Source organism: Mustela putorius, unplaced genomic scaffold (assembly GCF_011764305.1).
Source record: "Mustela putorius furo isolate JIRA1106 unplaced genomic scaffold, ASM1176430v1.1 tig00003988_pilon_pilon_pilon, whole genome shotgun sequence".
Classification (NCBI taxonomy): domain Eukaryota; kingdom Metazoa; phylum Chordata; class Mammalia; order Carnivora; family Mustelidae; genus Mustela; species Mustela putorius.
This window is the reverse complement of record NW_025422127.1, coordinates 10,667,364-10,684,422: the sequence shown is the minus strand read 5'-3', so window position 1 is coordinate 10,684,422 and position 17,059 is coordinate 10,667,364. Positions and strand designations below refer to the sequence as shown.

General features: G+C 41.5%; 2 protein-coding genes across 3 annotated transcripts in view; one reads left to right on the top strand and one right to left on the bottom strand.

Moving 5' to 3' along the window:
* Positions 1-10,071: 10,071 nt before the first annotated feature.
* On the bottom strand, positions 10,072-11,489 carry MRPL51 (mitochondrial ribosomal protein L51). Its single transcript, XM_004766705.3, has 3 exons — positions 11,256-11,489; positions 11,061-11,171; positions 10,072-10,388 (listed from the first exon to the last, which is right to left on the bottom strand). The coding sequence occupies exons 1-3, from the start codon at positions 11,332-11,334 to the stop codon at positions 10,192-10,194; spliced, it is 387 nt and encodes a 128-aa protein (XP_004766762.1). The 5' UTR covers positions 11,335-11,489; the 3' UTR covers positions 10,072-10,191.
* An 89-nt stretch (positions 11,490-11,578) lies between these two features.
* The window catches only part of NCAPD2 (non-SMC condensin I complex subunit D2), a 29,698-nt gene continuing 24,217 nt past the window's right edge, over positions 11,579-17,059 (top strand). The window contains exons 1-2 of one of the 2 annotated variants that reach the window (XM_004766707.3): positions 11,579-12,226; positions 13,099-13,248. In XM_004766707.3, coding sequence (XP_004766764.1) covers positions 13,122-13,248 — 127 coding nt within the window. In that variant the 5' untranslated portion in view covers positions 11,579-12,226; positions 13,099-13,121. Of the gene's footprint in view, positions 12,306-13,098; positions 13,249-17,059 lie in introns of both variants that reach the window. The other variant, XM_004766706.3, reaches the window with a different exon arrangement.

Below are 17,059 nucleotides of genomic sequence, written 5' to 3'. Positions count from 1 at the left end.
GCTCCATGCTCAGCTGGGAGTCTGTTTCTCTGTCTTCCTCTCCCTCAGTCCTTACCCCCCAACTCATGCTTGAAAATAAATAAATAAACTTTTTTCAATTTTTTTTTAAGATTTTATTTATTTATTTGACAGAGAGAGATCACAAGTAGGCAGAGGCAGGCAGAGAGAGAGGAGGAAGCAGGCTCCCTGCTGAGCAGAGAGCCCGATGCGGGACTCGATCCCAGGACCCTGAGATCATGATCTGAGCCGAAGGCAGCGGCTTAACCCACTGAGCCACCCAGGCGCCCAACGTTTTTCAATTTTTTAAAATAAATAGGGCGCCTGTGTGGGCTAAGCCTCTGCCTTCGGCTTAGGTCATGATCTCGGTGTCCTAGGATCCAGCCACATAGGGCTCTCTGCTCAGCAGGGAGCCTGCTTCCCCCTTCTCTCTGTCTGCCTCTCTACTTGTGATCTCTCTCTCTCTCTGTCATATAAATAAAATCTTTAAAATTTTTTAAAATAAATAAAGACTTGGAAGAAAAACATAAAAAGGTATTATTATTATTTCCTTTTTAAAAAATCAGTTTGGGGGGCGCCTGGGTGGCTCAGTGGGTTAAGCCTCTGCCTTCAGCTCAGGTCATGGTCCCAGGGTCGTGGGATCGAGCCCCGCATCGGGCTCTCTGCTCTGCGGGGAGCCTGCTTCCTCCTCTCTCTCTGCCTGCCTCTCTGCCTACTTGTGATCTCTTGTCTGTCAAATAAATAAATAAAATCTTTTTTTTTTTTTAAATAAATAAAATCTTTAAAAAAAATCAGTTTGGCATATTTGTGAAAGTCTAATTCTGGGTTTTTTGGGATCAGTGGATCAGATCCACTGAACTGTGTGTCTTTTTCCTTCTGCCAATAACACACTGTCTTAATTACTATAGGTACATAGTAAGCCTTAACATCATATAGAATTATTTCTACCACTTTACTGTTCTTTTTCAGATAGTTTTAGTTATTCTAGATTTTTTGCCTCAAAAGGTTATTTTTTAAATACTTTTATGAGCTGACAAGAAAATATAGATTGTGTGACCAAAAAGTAAGTTAAAGCTGGTACTCAGAGAGATAAGCTAAACACTGTAAGCTAGTTTTGCCTTATGGACTTTGCTCAAAAGTTGAATTTAGGTATGTTGATGGCCTCACTGGATGCCACTGTGGCAGAGGAGACAGAGCTCAAGGCTTTTCTAGGGTTAGAAATCTAATAGAAGTTCCCCACCATAAAGTCAGAACCCCTATATTGTCATGGAAGAGTGGATTTAAAGTATACTCACACCCACACTGCCTTAGGGGATGCTATAGAAAATTGCTTGTCTGGAACCTAGGTGCCTAGTGGAGATCTTTTACCTTTTTTTCTTTTAAGTACTAGCAAAGAATTTATAAAGCCAAGCATCGCTTTTCTGCCAAATGTTTTGTTGATCCTAAAAACAAAATGGTAAGAATTTAAATTGGTTTTAGGTTAATAGTGCCACCAAGCACCAGGCGGGAAGCAATGCAATTCTCTCCAGATGAGCTCATCATCAATCCAGGCCCTGGGGAATTTCCACAGATACAGTTCCAAGAAATGTAAATGGTGATCAAAAATTGCAAACAAATAAGGAACAAGGTTCTAAGAGCAAGAGCCAGCAGAGATAGAAATAGGAAATAAGAAAGAGTTGGAAAATCAAGCCAAATTGTCCCATGTCTGACTAATAGGAGTTCAAAAAAAGAGAAAACAGGATATGAGATAAAATGAGAAAACAGGATTATAAGAGAAATACAAGAAAATTTTCCTGAATTGAACAAATCCTTCTGGATTAAATAATGTGCTGTGTGCCCAACACAAAGTAATAGAAGCACATCAAGACACATTTTTATGAAATCAGAATGTTAGGGAAAAGAGAAGATCCTAAAAGAATTCAAAAAAGGGTGGAAAAAGGAATAGGAATCAGAATGGCATCTCAATAAAGTATTAGAAGACAGAAGACAATGTGGCAGTGCCTTTAAAATTCTGAAGAAAAATTATCATTAATCTAGAATTCCATACCAACCAAACTATCAATGTAGGATAATATGAAAATAAGATAAATAAATATTCAAAAAGTAGAATACAGATTTCTTTCAGCATCAAACTCTTACCTCTCTTTTCAAGTAGGTTACTAGACGATGTGCTTTGGCAAACAAGAAAGAGAAAGGCCATAGATTTAGGGAATGGAATGCTGGATCCACACACAAAACAGATGAAAGAAAATCCTTGGAATGGTAGCTGTGCCACAGACCCAGAAACAACGTGTCCTAAATAAGAGTATAGAAAAAACTGCAAGAAAGTCCCCAGAGAAAAAACTGGTAAAGTATCTGACATATTAAATATTTGAAAAATAATATGAACAAGTATTTTTATAGGTCTGATGATACATATGGGAAAAAATTAGAGCTAGATACATAGAAAACTATATAAAAGGAAAAAAGGCAATTATTCAAGGAAAAATAAAAAGTTAAATAAGAAATAGAAGTTACTTCACATTTATGTCAATTGATTTTCAACAAGGGTGCCAAGACTATTTAACGGAGAAGGAATAATCTTTTCAACAAATGTTGCTGATACAACTGGATGTCAGCATGCAAAAGAATGAATTTGTATGCCTACCTCTCACCATACACAAACATTAAATCAAAATATATCAAAAACTTATGTTATGCCTGAGTTTTCACATCTGAGAGACCACCGAGGAGCCAACACCGATGTAATCACACGAGGGTTTATTTGACAAGCTTAAGCTTGGGCCCAAGTATACCCAACACAGTGGAGTAGGGACTTGGACCCCGAACCAGATTACAGCCAAAGTTTTTAAAGGCAGAGTAGGGGTGGACTCAGCGGTGGGTGAGGACAAAGGGGGTGTTCAGAAGGGCTGTCAGGGTAAAGAAGACTGTCAGGATATTGAGGCCTGGTTATTATCAAGCCAAGGCCATTTTTCCCTCTAATGAGGCACTAACATGAAGACAGTTGGGAGTTTCCTGGTGGAATGTCACATTCCTTCTATCAAGCATCCTTGTTAGTGAGATTTAGGTTTAGAAGAAATTTAATTTTCTTTGTTGTAAATCTCTAGGACATTTGTAAACTGAGGGAGACTCCTGTCTTACAGAATTGTGATCTCTGCAAGTTAACTATTTGTTCACACATACTACTGAGGGGAGGGGAGTGTGGAGAGGGGGTGCAAGGTGCCAGCTTTTGCTTTGTCAAGATGGCTGTACTTATGTCAGGGCTAGACTCGAGGTGGGTACAGTTTTGTTTTTCTTGGCCTCCGCACTTAAATGTAAGAGCTAAAACTATAAAAGTCTTAAAAGAAAATGTAGTTATATGTCTCAAAAGAAGATAAGAAAATGTTCAGTAAGCACAAGAAAAATGCTTTACATCATCACCCATCAGGGAAATGCAAATCAAAGCCAAAGTGAGATACTGCTTTATGCCCACCAGGATAACTATAGTGGAAAAATCAAACAAACAAACAAACAAAAACAGATAATACCAACTGTTGCCAAGAATGTGGAGAAATTAAACCCTTGTACACTGCAGGTAGAGAGGCAAAATAATGCAGCCAATCTGGGAAATAGTTGGCAATTCCTCAAACAGTTAAACAGAGTTGCCATGTGACCCAGAAATTCTGCTTCTAGGTATATACATAAGAGAAATGAAAATGCCCACACAGGGGTGCCTGGGTGGCTCAGTGGGTTGAGCCTCTGCCTTTGGCTCATGTCATGATCTCAGGGTCCTGGGATCGAGCCCCACCTCGGGCTCTCTGCTCAGTAGGGAGCCTGCTTCCCCCCATCTCTCTCTCTCTGCCTTCCTCTCTGCCTACTTGTGATCTCTTGATCTCTCTCTGCCAAATAAATAAATAAAATCTTTTTTTAAAAATCTCCACACAAAACCAACCTTGTCATGAATGTTCATAGGTCACATTATTCAGAATAGCCAAAAAGTTAAACAACAATAACAAAAAAAAAATCCAAATGTCCACCCACTAATAAATGGATAAATATGGTATGGTATATCCATACAATGGAATGTTACTCAGCAATAAAAAGGAATGAAGTCCTGATATATTCTACAACATGAATGAACCTTGAAAGTACTATGCTAAGTTTAAAAAAACAGTCACAAAAGATTAAATAGGGTGTGATTCCATTTAGATGAAATATCCCAAATAGGCAAGAATCTATAGGGACAGAAAGTGGGTTAATGGCTGTCTAGAGCTGGGAGGGGAATTGAGGATAGCAACTGAGGAATATAGGGTTTCATTTTGGTGCAATGATGAAAATGTTCAAAGATTAAGTGCGATGATGGATGTATAACCCAGCAAATATACTAAAAGAAATTGAATTGGGAAAATTATATCTCAATAAAGATACAGAGTTTTTAAATAAGAAACACAAGTTATTCCACTGTACAATAAGTAGCAAGCAATATTGATGTGGTCCTGGTAATGTAGACCTACTGATTTAAGCCAAAATCCTGAGATAATTTTGATGAAGAGGAGTGGGGGTGGGGAGACCATAAGGAAGGAGGGGATTGAGAAGTGTAAATCTAGATTCCTGACAAGATAACTTATAGAGGCCACTGGCTTCCTCTTCCAAAATCCAATCTGGAAAATCTGCTGAAGCTATAAGGAATCATGAATTTCAAGAACTAACAACAAAAGCAAAAGAATGTGGTATGTATATTAGTAGATATATATATACCAGTGGGATACATATATATATATATATATATATAGATAAATAGATATCTATATATATATATATATATATCTAGGAGACTGAAGACTCTTGTTAGGAGTTGAATCGTGTCCTTCAAAATTTTTTAAATTAAAATCCCAGGGCACCTGGCTGGCTCTGTTTTTTTGGAGCATGTGACTCTCACTCTTGGAGTTATGAGTTTGAGCCCCACATTCAATGTAGAGATTACTTAAAAATAAAATCTTTTAAACAATTTTTTGTTGTTGTTGAAGTCCTAACCCTCAGTACCTCAGAATGTGATCTTATTTGGAACTAGGATTGTTGCGGATGTAATTATTAGAGATGAGGTCATATTGAAGTAGAGTGGGCCCTACTCTGGTATGACTAGTATCTTTATAAAATGGGGAAATCTGGAGACACACACACAGGGAGAATGTCATTTTAACATGAAGGCAGAGATCAAGCTCATACATTTACAAAACAAGGAACACCAAAGATTGCCCGCAAACTAGCAGAAGCTAGGAGAGAATCATGAAATAGATTTTTCCCTCATAGCCCTGAGAAGAACCAATCCTGCTGACATCTTGATCTCAGACTGCTAAGCCTCTAGAAGTATGAAACAGTAAATTACTGTTGTTTAAGCCACCAAACTTGTATTTTGTTATGGCTGCCCCAGAAAACTAGTATGTACAGCTATATTGAAGTACCTTAGGTTATATACCCCAAATCCGCAACAAACATACATATATTGTACATGTATGTTACACATGATTGTGTAATAGGTGGTGAGAATATCAAAAGGTACTTGAGGGTGTGTAAAGTTTGACCTGTTAAAATAAACACTGATAAGTTTAAGAAACCAACAGGATGAAATAAATGTTTCTTAGAATATAAATCACCCTAAAGACAAAAATAGAACATTATTTTTCTGAGAGACCACATGATCTTTACTTATCCATCAAAAGATGTTTCATTTTTTTTAATTTATTTTTCCTCTATCTCCCCTCCATAGCCATAGACATTATAAATTGTTTGATAGGGGGCCTGTGTGGCTCAGTGGGTTGGGCCTCTGTCTTGGGTTCAGGTCTCCATCTCCTTATCTGGATGCTGGGATTGAGCCCTGCCTCAGGCTCTCTGCTCAGCAGGGAGCCTGCTTGCCCCTCTCTCTGCCTGACTCTCTGCCAGCTTGTTATCTCTCTGTCTCTGTCAAATAAATAAATAAAAGTCTTTTAAAAAATCAAATAAATTGTTTCATATAATTCTGTGTTTTTGCAAAATATGTTATTTTCTGTTCATGTACTTTTAATTACATACATGATGTTTTAAATCTTATTCTGTTTCTTTTTCTCACTTAGATTTAAGTTTTAAAGATTCCTGTTTTAGACAACGAAAATCATATAATTTGTAAATGACCACAATTTGATCTCTTTTCTTTCAGTCCTCATATCCATTCTCTCTTTTCCATCCTCCCTCGATTCCTTCCTTCCTTCCTCCCTCACATCCTTCCTCATCATTCCCTCCCTCTCTTCCTTCCATGACACTGACTAGGACCTTCAGTACTAACTTAAAGTGCAGCAGTAACAGCAGGCATCCTTGTCTTGTTGCTGATTTTTTGGAGGGGGGGGCGGTGTGGGATGAGAGGGCAGAGGGAGAGGGAGAGAATCTTTTTTTTTTTTTTTTAAGATTTTATTTATTTATTTGACAGACAGATCACAAGTATGCAGAGAGGCAGGCAGAGAGAGAGGAGGAAGCAAGCTCTGTGCTGAGCAGAGAGCCTGATGTGGGGCTCTATCCCAGGACCCTGAGATCATGACCTGAGCTAAAGGCAGAAGATTTAACCCACTGAGCCACCCAGGCGCCCAGAGGGAGAGAATCTTAAGCAGCCTCTGTGTCCAGCATGGAGGCTGAGATGAGCCTCTATCTCACAACCCTGAGATCATGACCTGAGCCAAAATCAAGAGTCAGACACTTAACCGCTAAGCCACCCAGGTGCCCCTTGTTGCTGATCTTAAAGTGAATACTTGTTCATTAAATATTTGTTGCTGATCTCTGTAAATAATCTTTGCCAAGTTAAGTTCTGTTTCTAGTTTAACAGGCTTTTTAAAATATGAGTTGAATCTTTAAACTCCCTTTTCTGTATCAACTAAGATAATCATGGAGGGCTAAAGCTTCATCTTTCATAACAGGAAGCTAATAAAGTCTAAAGCTGGTAAATCATAAAGAGCAGGAGGGCGTATTATTTCAAGTTATGATAATAAATACCAGAATAATTCAAAGAAGTGAAAGCCCTTGGGTTAACTGGATGATGAACATTAGCGAGGGCACATGATGTAATGAGCACTGGGTATTATTTAACACTGATGAATCACTGAATTCTACCTCTGAAACTAATAATATACTATACATTAATTGATTGAATTTAAATTTTTAAAGAAGTGAAAGCATTTCATTAGAGAAAGGTAGTTTGGAGGGTAGATGGGTGAAGTAGGGGACTGATGTTTTTGTCCATTTCCACCCCCTCCTTTTTTTTTTTTTTTTAAAGATTTTATTTATTTATTTGACAGAGAGAAATCACAAGTAGATGGAGAGGCAGGCAGAGAGAGAGAGAGAGAGAGAGAGAGAGGGAAGCAGGCTCCCTGCTGAGCAGAGAGCCCGATACGGGACTCGATCTCAGGACCCTGAGATCATGACCTGAGCTGAAGGCAGCGGCTTAACCCACTGAGCCACCCAGGCGCCCAACCCCCTCCTTTTTAAAGTAGGCTCCATGCAGGGCTTGAACTCACTACCTTGAGATTCAGACAAGAGTTGAGATCAAGTGTCAGACACATAACCAACTGAGCCATCCACATGCCCCATTTTCCCTTCTTTTTGATTAACTATATGCATGTATTACCTTTATTTTAAAAATAAAGCTTAATTTAGGAATAAATCAAGTCTCCTACCCCATCTTAAAAATTGAGATATAATTTGTATCCCATCTAATCCACTCATTTGGTATACAGTGATTTTAAGTGTATTCACAAGGTTGCGCAACCATTACTGCTAACTCCAGAACATTTTTATCATTCCAAAAAAGACCTTATACCTGTCAGCAGTCATCTCTCATTCATCATCCCTTGCCCTGTCCCCTGGCAACAACTAATCTACTTTCTGTCTCTGTGGATTTGCCTATTCTGGACATTTCATATAAATATAAGTCTTTTATGACTGCCTTCTTTATCTCCCATAGTGTTTTCAGGGTTCATCTGTGTTGTTGTATGTATCAATAACTCATTCTTTTTTATGGCTGAATGATACTCCATTGTGTGGATATACATTTTTAAAAAGATTTTATTTATCTGAGAGAGAGAGAGACAAGCAGAGTGAGAGGCATAGGGAGAGAAAGAAGCAGACTCCCCGATGAGTGTGGAACCCAACATAGGGCTCCACCCCAGGATCTTGAGATCATGACCTGAGCTAGAGGAGTAATACTTTGAATAAGTAAATACCTGGAAACAATCTAACTAGCTATCAAAATGGAACTAGTAAAACATTATGGTATAGATGTGAGGATATAAAACAATACCCAAGTTATACTAAGTAAATAAGAAAGGTACTGAATAGTAATGTAATGCTACTCTTCTCAAAGGACTTATATAGTTAATATAAGCTTGAACATGCACGCTGTATGTCCAAAGGACTAAAAAGAATCTTTTAAGAATGGTTGCCTCTCGGGACGCCTGGGTGGCTCAGTTGGTTGGACGACTGCCTTCGGCTCAGGTCATGATCCCGGAGTCCCGGGATCGAGTCCCGCATCGGGCTCCCAGCTCCATGGGGAGTCTGCTTCTCCCTCTGACCTTCTCCTCACTCATGCTCTCTCTCACTGTCTCTCTCTCTCAAATAAATAAATAAAATCTTTAAAAAAAAAAAAAAAAAAGAATGGTTGCCTCTGCGCCTGGGTGGCTCAGTGGTTTGAGCCGCTGCCTTCGGCTCAGGTCATGATCTCGGGGTGCTGGGATCGAGTCCCGCATCGGGCTCTCTGCTCAGCGGGGAGCCTGCTTCCCTCTGTCTCTCTCTGTCTGCCTCTCCATCTACTTGTGATTTCTCTCTGTCAAATAAATGAATAAAATCTTTAAAAAAAAAAAAAAAAGAATGGTTGCCTCTGGGGAAAAAAGAGTGGTCACCTCTGTGAAGGAGCACAAAAAAAGTCTGTTAGAAACTTTTCAATTTATTACACTTCAGTAATTTTAAATTTTACATCATATATAGGATACATTTTTAAAATGTGTCTTAAAAAAACAAACTTAGGGACGCCTGGGTGGCTCAGTTCATTGAGCAGCTGCCTTCAGCTTGGGTCATGATCCCGGCGTCCTGGGATTGAGTCCCACCTCGGGCTCCTTGCTTGGCAGGGAGCCTGCTTCTCCCTCTGCCTCTGTCTGCCACTCTGTCTGCCTGTGTTCACTCTCGCTCCTCTCTGACAAATAAATAAATAAAATCTTAAAAAAAAAAACACACAATAGATGTGCAAGACTCAGCTCAGCTCTAAAGATCACAAATCTTTGGAGGCAGGGACCAGGCTTTTGAAATTGTGAAACTACCAAGATGATTCTGACGATCAGTCAGGATTAGGATGTAAACCATTTATATGGTCCTTAATGCCTCAGAATGAAGTGTACATGTGAGAATAAATCTTTATTCCCTAACTAGAAAAGCTATTTTCTATTTACAAAATATTTTACAAAAGCTATATTCTATTTACTATTTATTTTCTGTTTAATATTATCTATTACATTTTGTTCTTCCTATAGAAGAGGTACCCAATATTTTTGATGAGAATGCAGAAGCATAATCCCATCTGTTACATTTCCACCAGTGTGAAAGTGTTTTTAAAAACACATTTAACTTAACAGAATTATGAGGTAATCAAAAGTTACCATTTTCAGTACATGAAGGGCTAAATGTCAAAAAGTGCAAATAATAATTTTTATTTTGGGGGGTGCCTGGGTGGCTCAGTGGGTTAAGCCTCTGCCTTCGGCTCAGGTCATGATCTCAGGGTCCTGGAATCGAGTCCCACATCGGGTTCTCTGCTCGGTGGGGAGCCTGCTTCCTCCTCTCTCCTCTCTCTCCCTGCTTGCCTCTCTGCCTACTTGTGATCTCTCTCTGTCAAATAAATAAATAAAATCTTTAAAAATAATAATAATAATTTTTATTTTTTAAAAGCTATAGGTATGGCTAGTCTGCAAAGGGCAGGTGGTTAAGTCCAAACCTAAGACTATAAGACTTATGGATGAGTCAGACTTCATAGTCTACATGAATAAGTAAAAGTTCAACTAGAGTAAAATAAAGTATGAGGATAACAGATTCCAAAGAAGCCCCATTTTATTACAGAGAGCATACAAATTCCTTTCCTTATAAGGAAAAGTACTGTTCCCCTTCTCTGTGTTACAGATGTGCTTCTTCCACAGTTCCCAGGTTTCTCTTCTACCGATACTTTCCGTGCCGATTAAAGTGTTTGTAGAGGTAACTGATCCGTTTATTAAGGTTGTGCAGATCATCAAGGAACATCCTGTTTCCAACCATTCTCTTCTTTCGGATACAACGTTGTAATTCGTTCCCCTTCCAGCCTCGAAGCCATCTGGGGCCCTTGATCAGTTCTTTGGGGTGCCTTTCAAAGTCTCCTGTGTAATATGAGAGAGGGTATTAGTTCCAAGACAAGAGGGAAGCCAGCCTCCACCTGCTAAGCCTTCAGCACAAAGTTGCCATTTCCTGACCTACACCTATAGAAAAGACACATTATACCACATGATCAAGAGCACAGCCTCGGGGCGCCTGGGTGGCTCAGTGGGTTAATAAGCCTCTGCCTTCCGTTCAGGTCATGGTCTCAGGGTCCTGGCATCCAGCCCCCCCATCGCATAGCACTCTCTGCTCAGCAGGGAGCCTGCTCCCCACACCACTCCCACCCCGCCACTCTCTCTTTGCCTGCCTCTATCTGCTTGTGATCTCTCTGTCAAATAAATAAGTGAAATCTTTAAAAAAAAAAAAAAAAAAAAAAAAAAAAAAAAAAAAAAAAAAAAACAGTCTCTGAAGCCAATCTGTTCAGGTTGCTGGGGGGTTCAAATTTTGCCATTTACTAGCTTTGGGAAAATCACACAATGTCTCTGTGCCTCAGGTTCCTTGGCTGTAAAGTGAAAAAGTTATTCTAAGAAGTAACAGCACCGTACACAACGTAAATAGACACGCACGTGTCTACTCTTACTATTGAGCATGGTACCGTTCCTACGCTGGTCCAAAAAAAGTCTTTAAGGTACAACTGCCATTTTGAGATTCTATGCCGCAGAGTCACGTCTTACCCAGAATCCCGATGTTGTCATACACCCCGAACATGGCCCTTTTCTCGTTCCAACGATCAACCACTTTGGGAGGAGGAAGGGTGAGCCTTACATGGAACATTCGAGGAATACCTAGGGATGGGGAAGAAATGGAATGAATATGAGCTGCTTACAAAACAAGCAGTTCTCGGGCATTTTTCTGTATGAGTCACTTACCCAGAGAGAAGCTTATGCAGGCCAAGGGCACCCGGCCCCATAGGACCCTTCCTGCCCCCAAAGAGAGGCTCCCTGCCATTGCTCTCGTCTCTCCCCCACAACAGCGCAGCGTCGCACGTGGCCTTCAAAGAGATGACAGGGACCTTCCGCACTAGCGTCAGAAGGCACTAGACGGAGGGAGCCATCTTGGGCTCACCCCGCCTCGGCCCCTCCTTCCCCAGCCATAGGCCCCGCCCTCCTGGTTCCAAAGTACGAACCCGGACAAACTCCCGCCCCGCCCCTCCCCGGTGCTTCCGGTTCGCCCGCAGAAGTCTGGGAGCGTCGGAACGACGGAGCCGCTACTCTCGTGGTTGCCTGGGAGGCCCCCGAACTAAATTTCAAGAAAATTCTCCCTGTCCTGGGTTGTCCCTCAACTGTGAGGGAGATGAAGGTGCAGACCCTGGAACTCCGAGCTTCCTTTTTCTGTGCCTCACAGCGGTTTTGCGCTATAGCTGTTTTTATTACCCCTTTTCTACTGGAGAGGAAATGTAAGGCTCAGAGTGAAGTGACCTGCTGGACGTCACACAGCAGAGGCGATGGCGGAACGTGGACTATTGCCTAAGCCTTCTAAACTCCCGGCTTGGACTTGCCTCCTGTCCTGGGGGGATGACTGAGTGAGCCCTAGCCCAGGGACGCTACCAATTCCCGGTTAGAAGCGGAGGAGAACCCAGCAGCCGCCAGACGAGGGGAACGGACGCTGGATCCAGACCCCGCCCCTCCGTCCGCAACGCGGCCCGGCTTCCCGCCTCCTGCGGAGTGATTGGCCGGTTTCTGCAGTGAGTGTCGCGATTGGCCTCCTAACGGCCGTTGAGATTTGAACTCCACGTTTGTGGCTTTGCCCGCGCGGCGCCTGGCTCTGAGGCGGGTTTTTGCCTCCTGCTACAGGGGATTGGCCGGTTTCTCTGCCCGCTCGAGAGCTGCGGTACTGATTGGTGCGTATTGTGCACTCCGTCTTTTTCCCTTCATTTCGCCTCGCGACCTGAGTCGGAGGAGCGACGGCTGAGTTCTGAGGTGTGGTATTAATGGGCGGCGGGGAATGAGAGACTGGGCATGTTGGGCTCGAGGCAGTATGACGCGGTATTAGACCGGGTAGGAGAGGCGGGAAGTTCCGTGCGTATATCCTTGGGGTAAGATGTAGTAGAAACAGTACGTTTTACAGATCCGCTATGGAATATGGGCAAATCGCCTAACTTTCTAAGCTTCAATTTCCTCATCTGTAAATTGGGTTATATTACTATGCATTCCTTGATATTAGTATTTGGAGAACTAGATCAGGTATGATGTATTCAAATAGCCCACCAAGTAGGTGACACATTGTAAACAAATATGTATTAAATGTTAATACTCCTATTCTGGGGCGAGGGCACCCACTAACCCATGCTGGCCCACTGTCCTGGCCTCGGGTGAGACGGTCTCTGTGTTAAACTTTGTCCATAACAACGGAAATAATAATGCTAACTTGATGCATTGATACACCAATTTACAGCTCTGTAAACATTTTCATAGCCCTTGACTCATTTGATCCTCAGAGCAACTTTGTAAAATAATCAGAGATAAGTAACTCCAGATAAGTAACTCCAGAACTGCAGATGCGGTTCACCGGATTATGTGACATGACCAAGTGGCAGTCACAACTAGAATTAGATTCTAGTCCAGGGTTGATCTCACGTCTTCTGAGGTAATGTTACCAGCTTGATAGAAGTTTGATATAAGCATCATATATTGAAGGGGCAGGAATAACAGAACCAGATGAAAAGACAGGCCTTAGATATAAACCCTAACCTATTTGCTGTTTGGGTTACAGCCCTGTGAGCCAGTGGGAGAAAGATGTCTCCCCAACTGTATGAGTTCCGTCTGCCTCTATCCCCTGAGGAGTTGTTGAAAAGTGGAGGGGTGAATCAGTATGTTGTGCAAGAGATATTGTCCATCAGAAATCTTCCATCGCAGCTTAGAGGTAAGACCCCATGCTGCTACTGTGCCTAGCACTTCAAAACAACCATCCCACATGTAATTATATTGTCTGTCTGCTCCACTAAGCTCCATGTGGACAAAGAACATATCTTTCCTAGTCACTGTTTTTTCCTAGCATTGTTTGGGATGTATTATTACCTGAAGAATGTACACATTGACCTCCTTTCCTCAATTATTCAATAAACAGTCTGGGTGTATGTGGCTACTCTTTGGACAAAAACTTATTTTTAATCTTTATCTCTTATCATACGCCAAAATTAAGTTTGGGTGGATTTAAAGGTTATAGGAGAAGGTAGCTTTCTCAGAATGAGTGGGACTTGATCTGACCTGTTTTAGGTAAAAAATTTTTAAAGTCTAGATCTCTTGTTTCCAAGAGTGTAGTAATAGGGGAAAACAAACAAACAAACAAACACATATAGCTGCAACACTGAACAGTATATGTACAATGCAGTTATCCATTGAAGCCTAGAGCTGAACAAAGCGATTTATATGTTATCAGTGAGCCTATTAGCGAGTTATCAGGACCCTGGGATCTGACCTGAGCCAAAAGCCAACTGAGCCACCCAGGTGTCCCAGTGCATCATTTTTTAAATAGATAATCACTATTAGAGTTTTGTTGTTGTTGTTTTTATAACAGTTCCATTGCTTTTGGTGTCTAGAACCCTAACTATAAGTTCTACAAGAACAAATTGTTTAATTTGTTGAACAGGTATTTACTGATGATGCACTGTGTGTCAGGCAGGCACTTTTCTGGGTACTGGAGATACAACAGTGAACAAAACATACAAGTTGAAAAGTTCTTTCTCTCAATGTTCTCAACAAGGAATAAATAAATATGGGATTTGTCAGATGGTTAGAAGTGCTAGGGAGAAATATAAGCAAGATAAACAAGACATGATGTGACACAAGGCGCATGGGTAGCTCAGTTGTTAAGCATCTGCTTTCGGCTAAGGTCATGATCCCAGGGTCCTGGGATCAAGTCCTGCATCAGGCTCCTTGCTTGATGGGGAGCCTGCGTCTCCCTCTCCCTCTGCTGCTTCCCCTGTTTGTACGCTCTCTCACTCTCTCTCTGTCAAATAAATAAATAAAATCTTTTTAAAAAAAATAAAGATAGGGTGTGGCAGAGTAGGAACTGCATTTTATGTTGGATGATTAGAGAAGGATTTCTGATAGGTGACATTTGAGCAGAGGCCTTAAAAGTGAAGAAGTAGGGGTGCCTGGGTGGCTCAGTGGGTTAAAGCCTCTGCCTTTGGCTCAGGTCATGATCTCAGGGTCCTGGGATTGGGCCCCCATCGGGCTCTCTGCTCAGAGGGGAGCCTGCTCCCCCACCCCCGCCTGCCTCTCTGCCTATTTGTGATCTTTGTCTGTCAAATAAATAAATAAATCTTAAAAAAAAAAAAAAGTGAAGAAGTGAACTATGCCAATTCTCATAGGCATTCTAAGCAGAGACAAAAGCCAGTGCTGAGGATCTGAGGTGGTAAAATGCCAATCTGGTTGGAGTGGAATAAGCTAGGGCAAAAGAGGTCAGGTGAGAAGTGATCCAGATTCCTCTATAGTCATGCTCCTCCAAGTGTGGTCTTCAGACTAGCAACATTAGAATCATGATTTAGGAACTTATCAGAAATCCAAGCTCTAACTCAGAACTGCTGAATCAGAAAATCAATTTTTTAAGATACCTAGGTAATTCAGATGCACATTTAAATTGGAGAAGTACTAATCTAGAGTGTTAAAGGTTGTGTTAAGGATTTAGCTTCAGTGTGAATGAGTTTGAAAGCCATTGGGTTTTGAGCAGAAGAGTGACATGGTCTGACATTTTAAAAATATCACTGTTGGAGTGCCTGGGTGGCTCAGTGGGTTAAAGCCTCTGCCTTTGACTCAGGTCATGATCTCAAGGTCCTGGGATCGAGCCCCTGCATTGGGCTCCCTGCTCAGCAGGGAACCTGCTTCCCCCACCCCCTGCCTGCCTCTCTGCCTACTTTGGATCTCTGCCAAGTGAATTAAGTAAATAAATATTTTTTTAAAGAATATCACTGTTGTTTTGAATAGAGAGTGTGAATGGCAAGGGAAGAAGGAAGAATGACTGATTGCAAGACTAATACAATAGTACCAGGTTGCTTGCCTGGGTGATAGCAGTGGAGGTAATTATAAAAAATTAGGTACTGAACAGATGTTGAAAGTCGAGCAAACAAGACTATTAATGGATTGGCTTGAATTTATAGGGTTAGAAAAAGAAGAATCTAGCATGACAGGGCTTTTGGAAGAATGGCGATGCTATTTACTGAAATGGAGAAGAATATAAGAGGAACAGGTTTATTTACTTTTTTAAAAGATTCTTATTTATTTGAGAGACAGAGGGAACAAGTGGGAGGAGGAGCATAGGGAGAAGCAGACTCCCTGCAGAGCAGGAAGCCTGATGTGGGACTGGATCCTAGGACCCTGGGGTCATGACCTGAGCTGAAGGCAGATGCTTAACTGACTGAGGCACCCAGGCGCCTGAGAGGAGCAGGTTTAGTCTGTTGGTTGTAGAGTTCTGGAGTTGGGGGGAGACATGCCATCTGCAGGTATATATTTGGGGTCTGATACTGAGCATGTAGAGGACATTTAAAGCAAGAAACTTGAATGTAGACAGAGATGAAAAGCAACTTAAAAACATAAGATCTGAGACAGTCCAATATGTAGAAGCTGGGAAGATGAGAAGAAAGCAGTAGGAGACACTAACAGCCAGTCATTGAGGGAGAAAGTGAACAGAGGTGCTACCTGGAGGCTAAATGATGAGACTATTTCAAAAAGAAAGGGAGAGCTTGGGACTCCTGGGTGGCTCAGTGGGTTAAAGCCTCTGCCTTTGGCTTAGGTCATGATCCCAGGGTCCTGGATCGAGCCTCACATTGGGCTCTTTGCTTAGCAGGGAGCCTGCTTCCTCCACTCTCTCTCTGCCTGCCTCTCTGCCTGATGTGATCTCTGTCAAATAAATAAAATCTTTAAAAAAAAAAGAAAGAAAGAAAGAAAGAAAGGGAGAGTTTACCTGCAAATTAATGACTGGATTTTGCAATGTGGCTATTGCAGTGTTGGGGAAGGCGGTTTCGGAGAAGTGATGGGGCAAAAGCCTAAATGAAAGAGTTTTATGTGAAAATGGGAGGACAGTTTAGATAACTCTGGTTGCTTTGCTTTAATGTGGAACAGAGAAATGGAGTAGTAGTAGATGGGGAGATAGAATTGAGGGAGGATTTTTTGGTAAGATGGGTGGCATTACATGTGTGTGTGCTGAATGAAAGCACTCAGAGAAAGAAAGGTTGATGGTGCAGGAGGGGAAGAGGATGAGCATTGGGGCAGTATCTGTAGTAGGTAAGAGAGTGTGGGATCCAGTGCACAGTGGGAGGAGATGTTTTTATTAGAGCATGGGACAGTTTATCCGTAGCAGCAGAAGAAAAGGCAGGGTACACGGGCACAGATGCAGATAGTGCAGGAAGATACAGATCTCGGGGCAACTGGAAATTCTCTTCTGTGTGATTCTATTTTCTCCCTGAAATAGGAGTGAACCCTTTAACTGGAAGGGAGCTGGGAAAGAAGTTCTTGATCTTCTGAGCAAAGGAAAGATAGGAAATAATTGCCTAGAGGAAAGTGAGTAGGCCTGGGAATTTGTAATAGGCTTAGCAAGAAGTCCTAAGGGTCCACTTGAGATTGATGGTCATAAGTTTAAAGTGAGAAGAGGCGGCATGATTGTGTATTTTTGTCAAGCCATTTTTATTTGTGTGGTTACACGAATGGAGTAAGCAGTCAGTTGTATTTAATCCAGA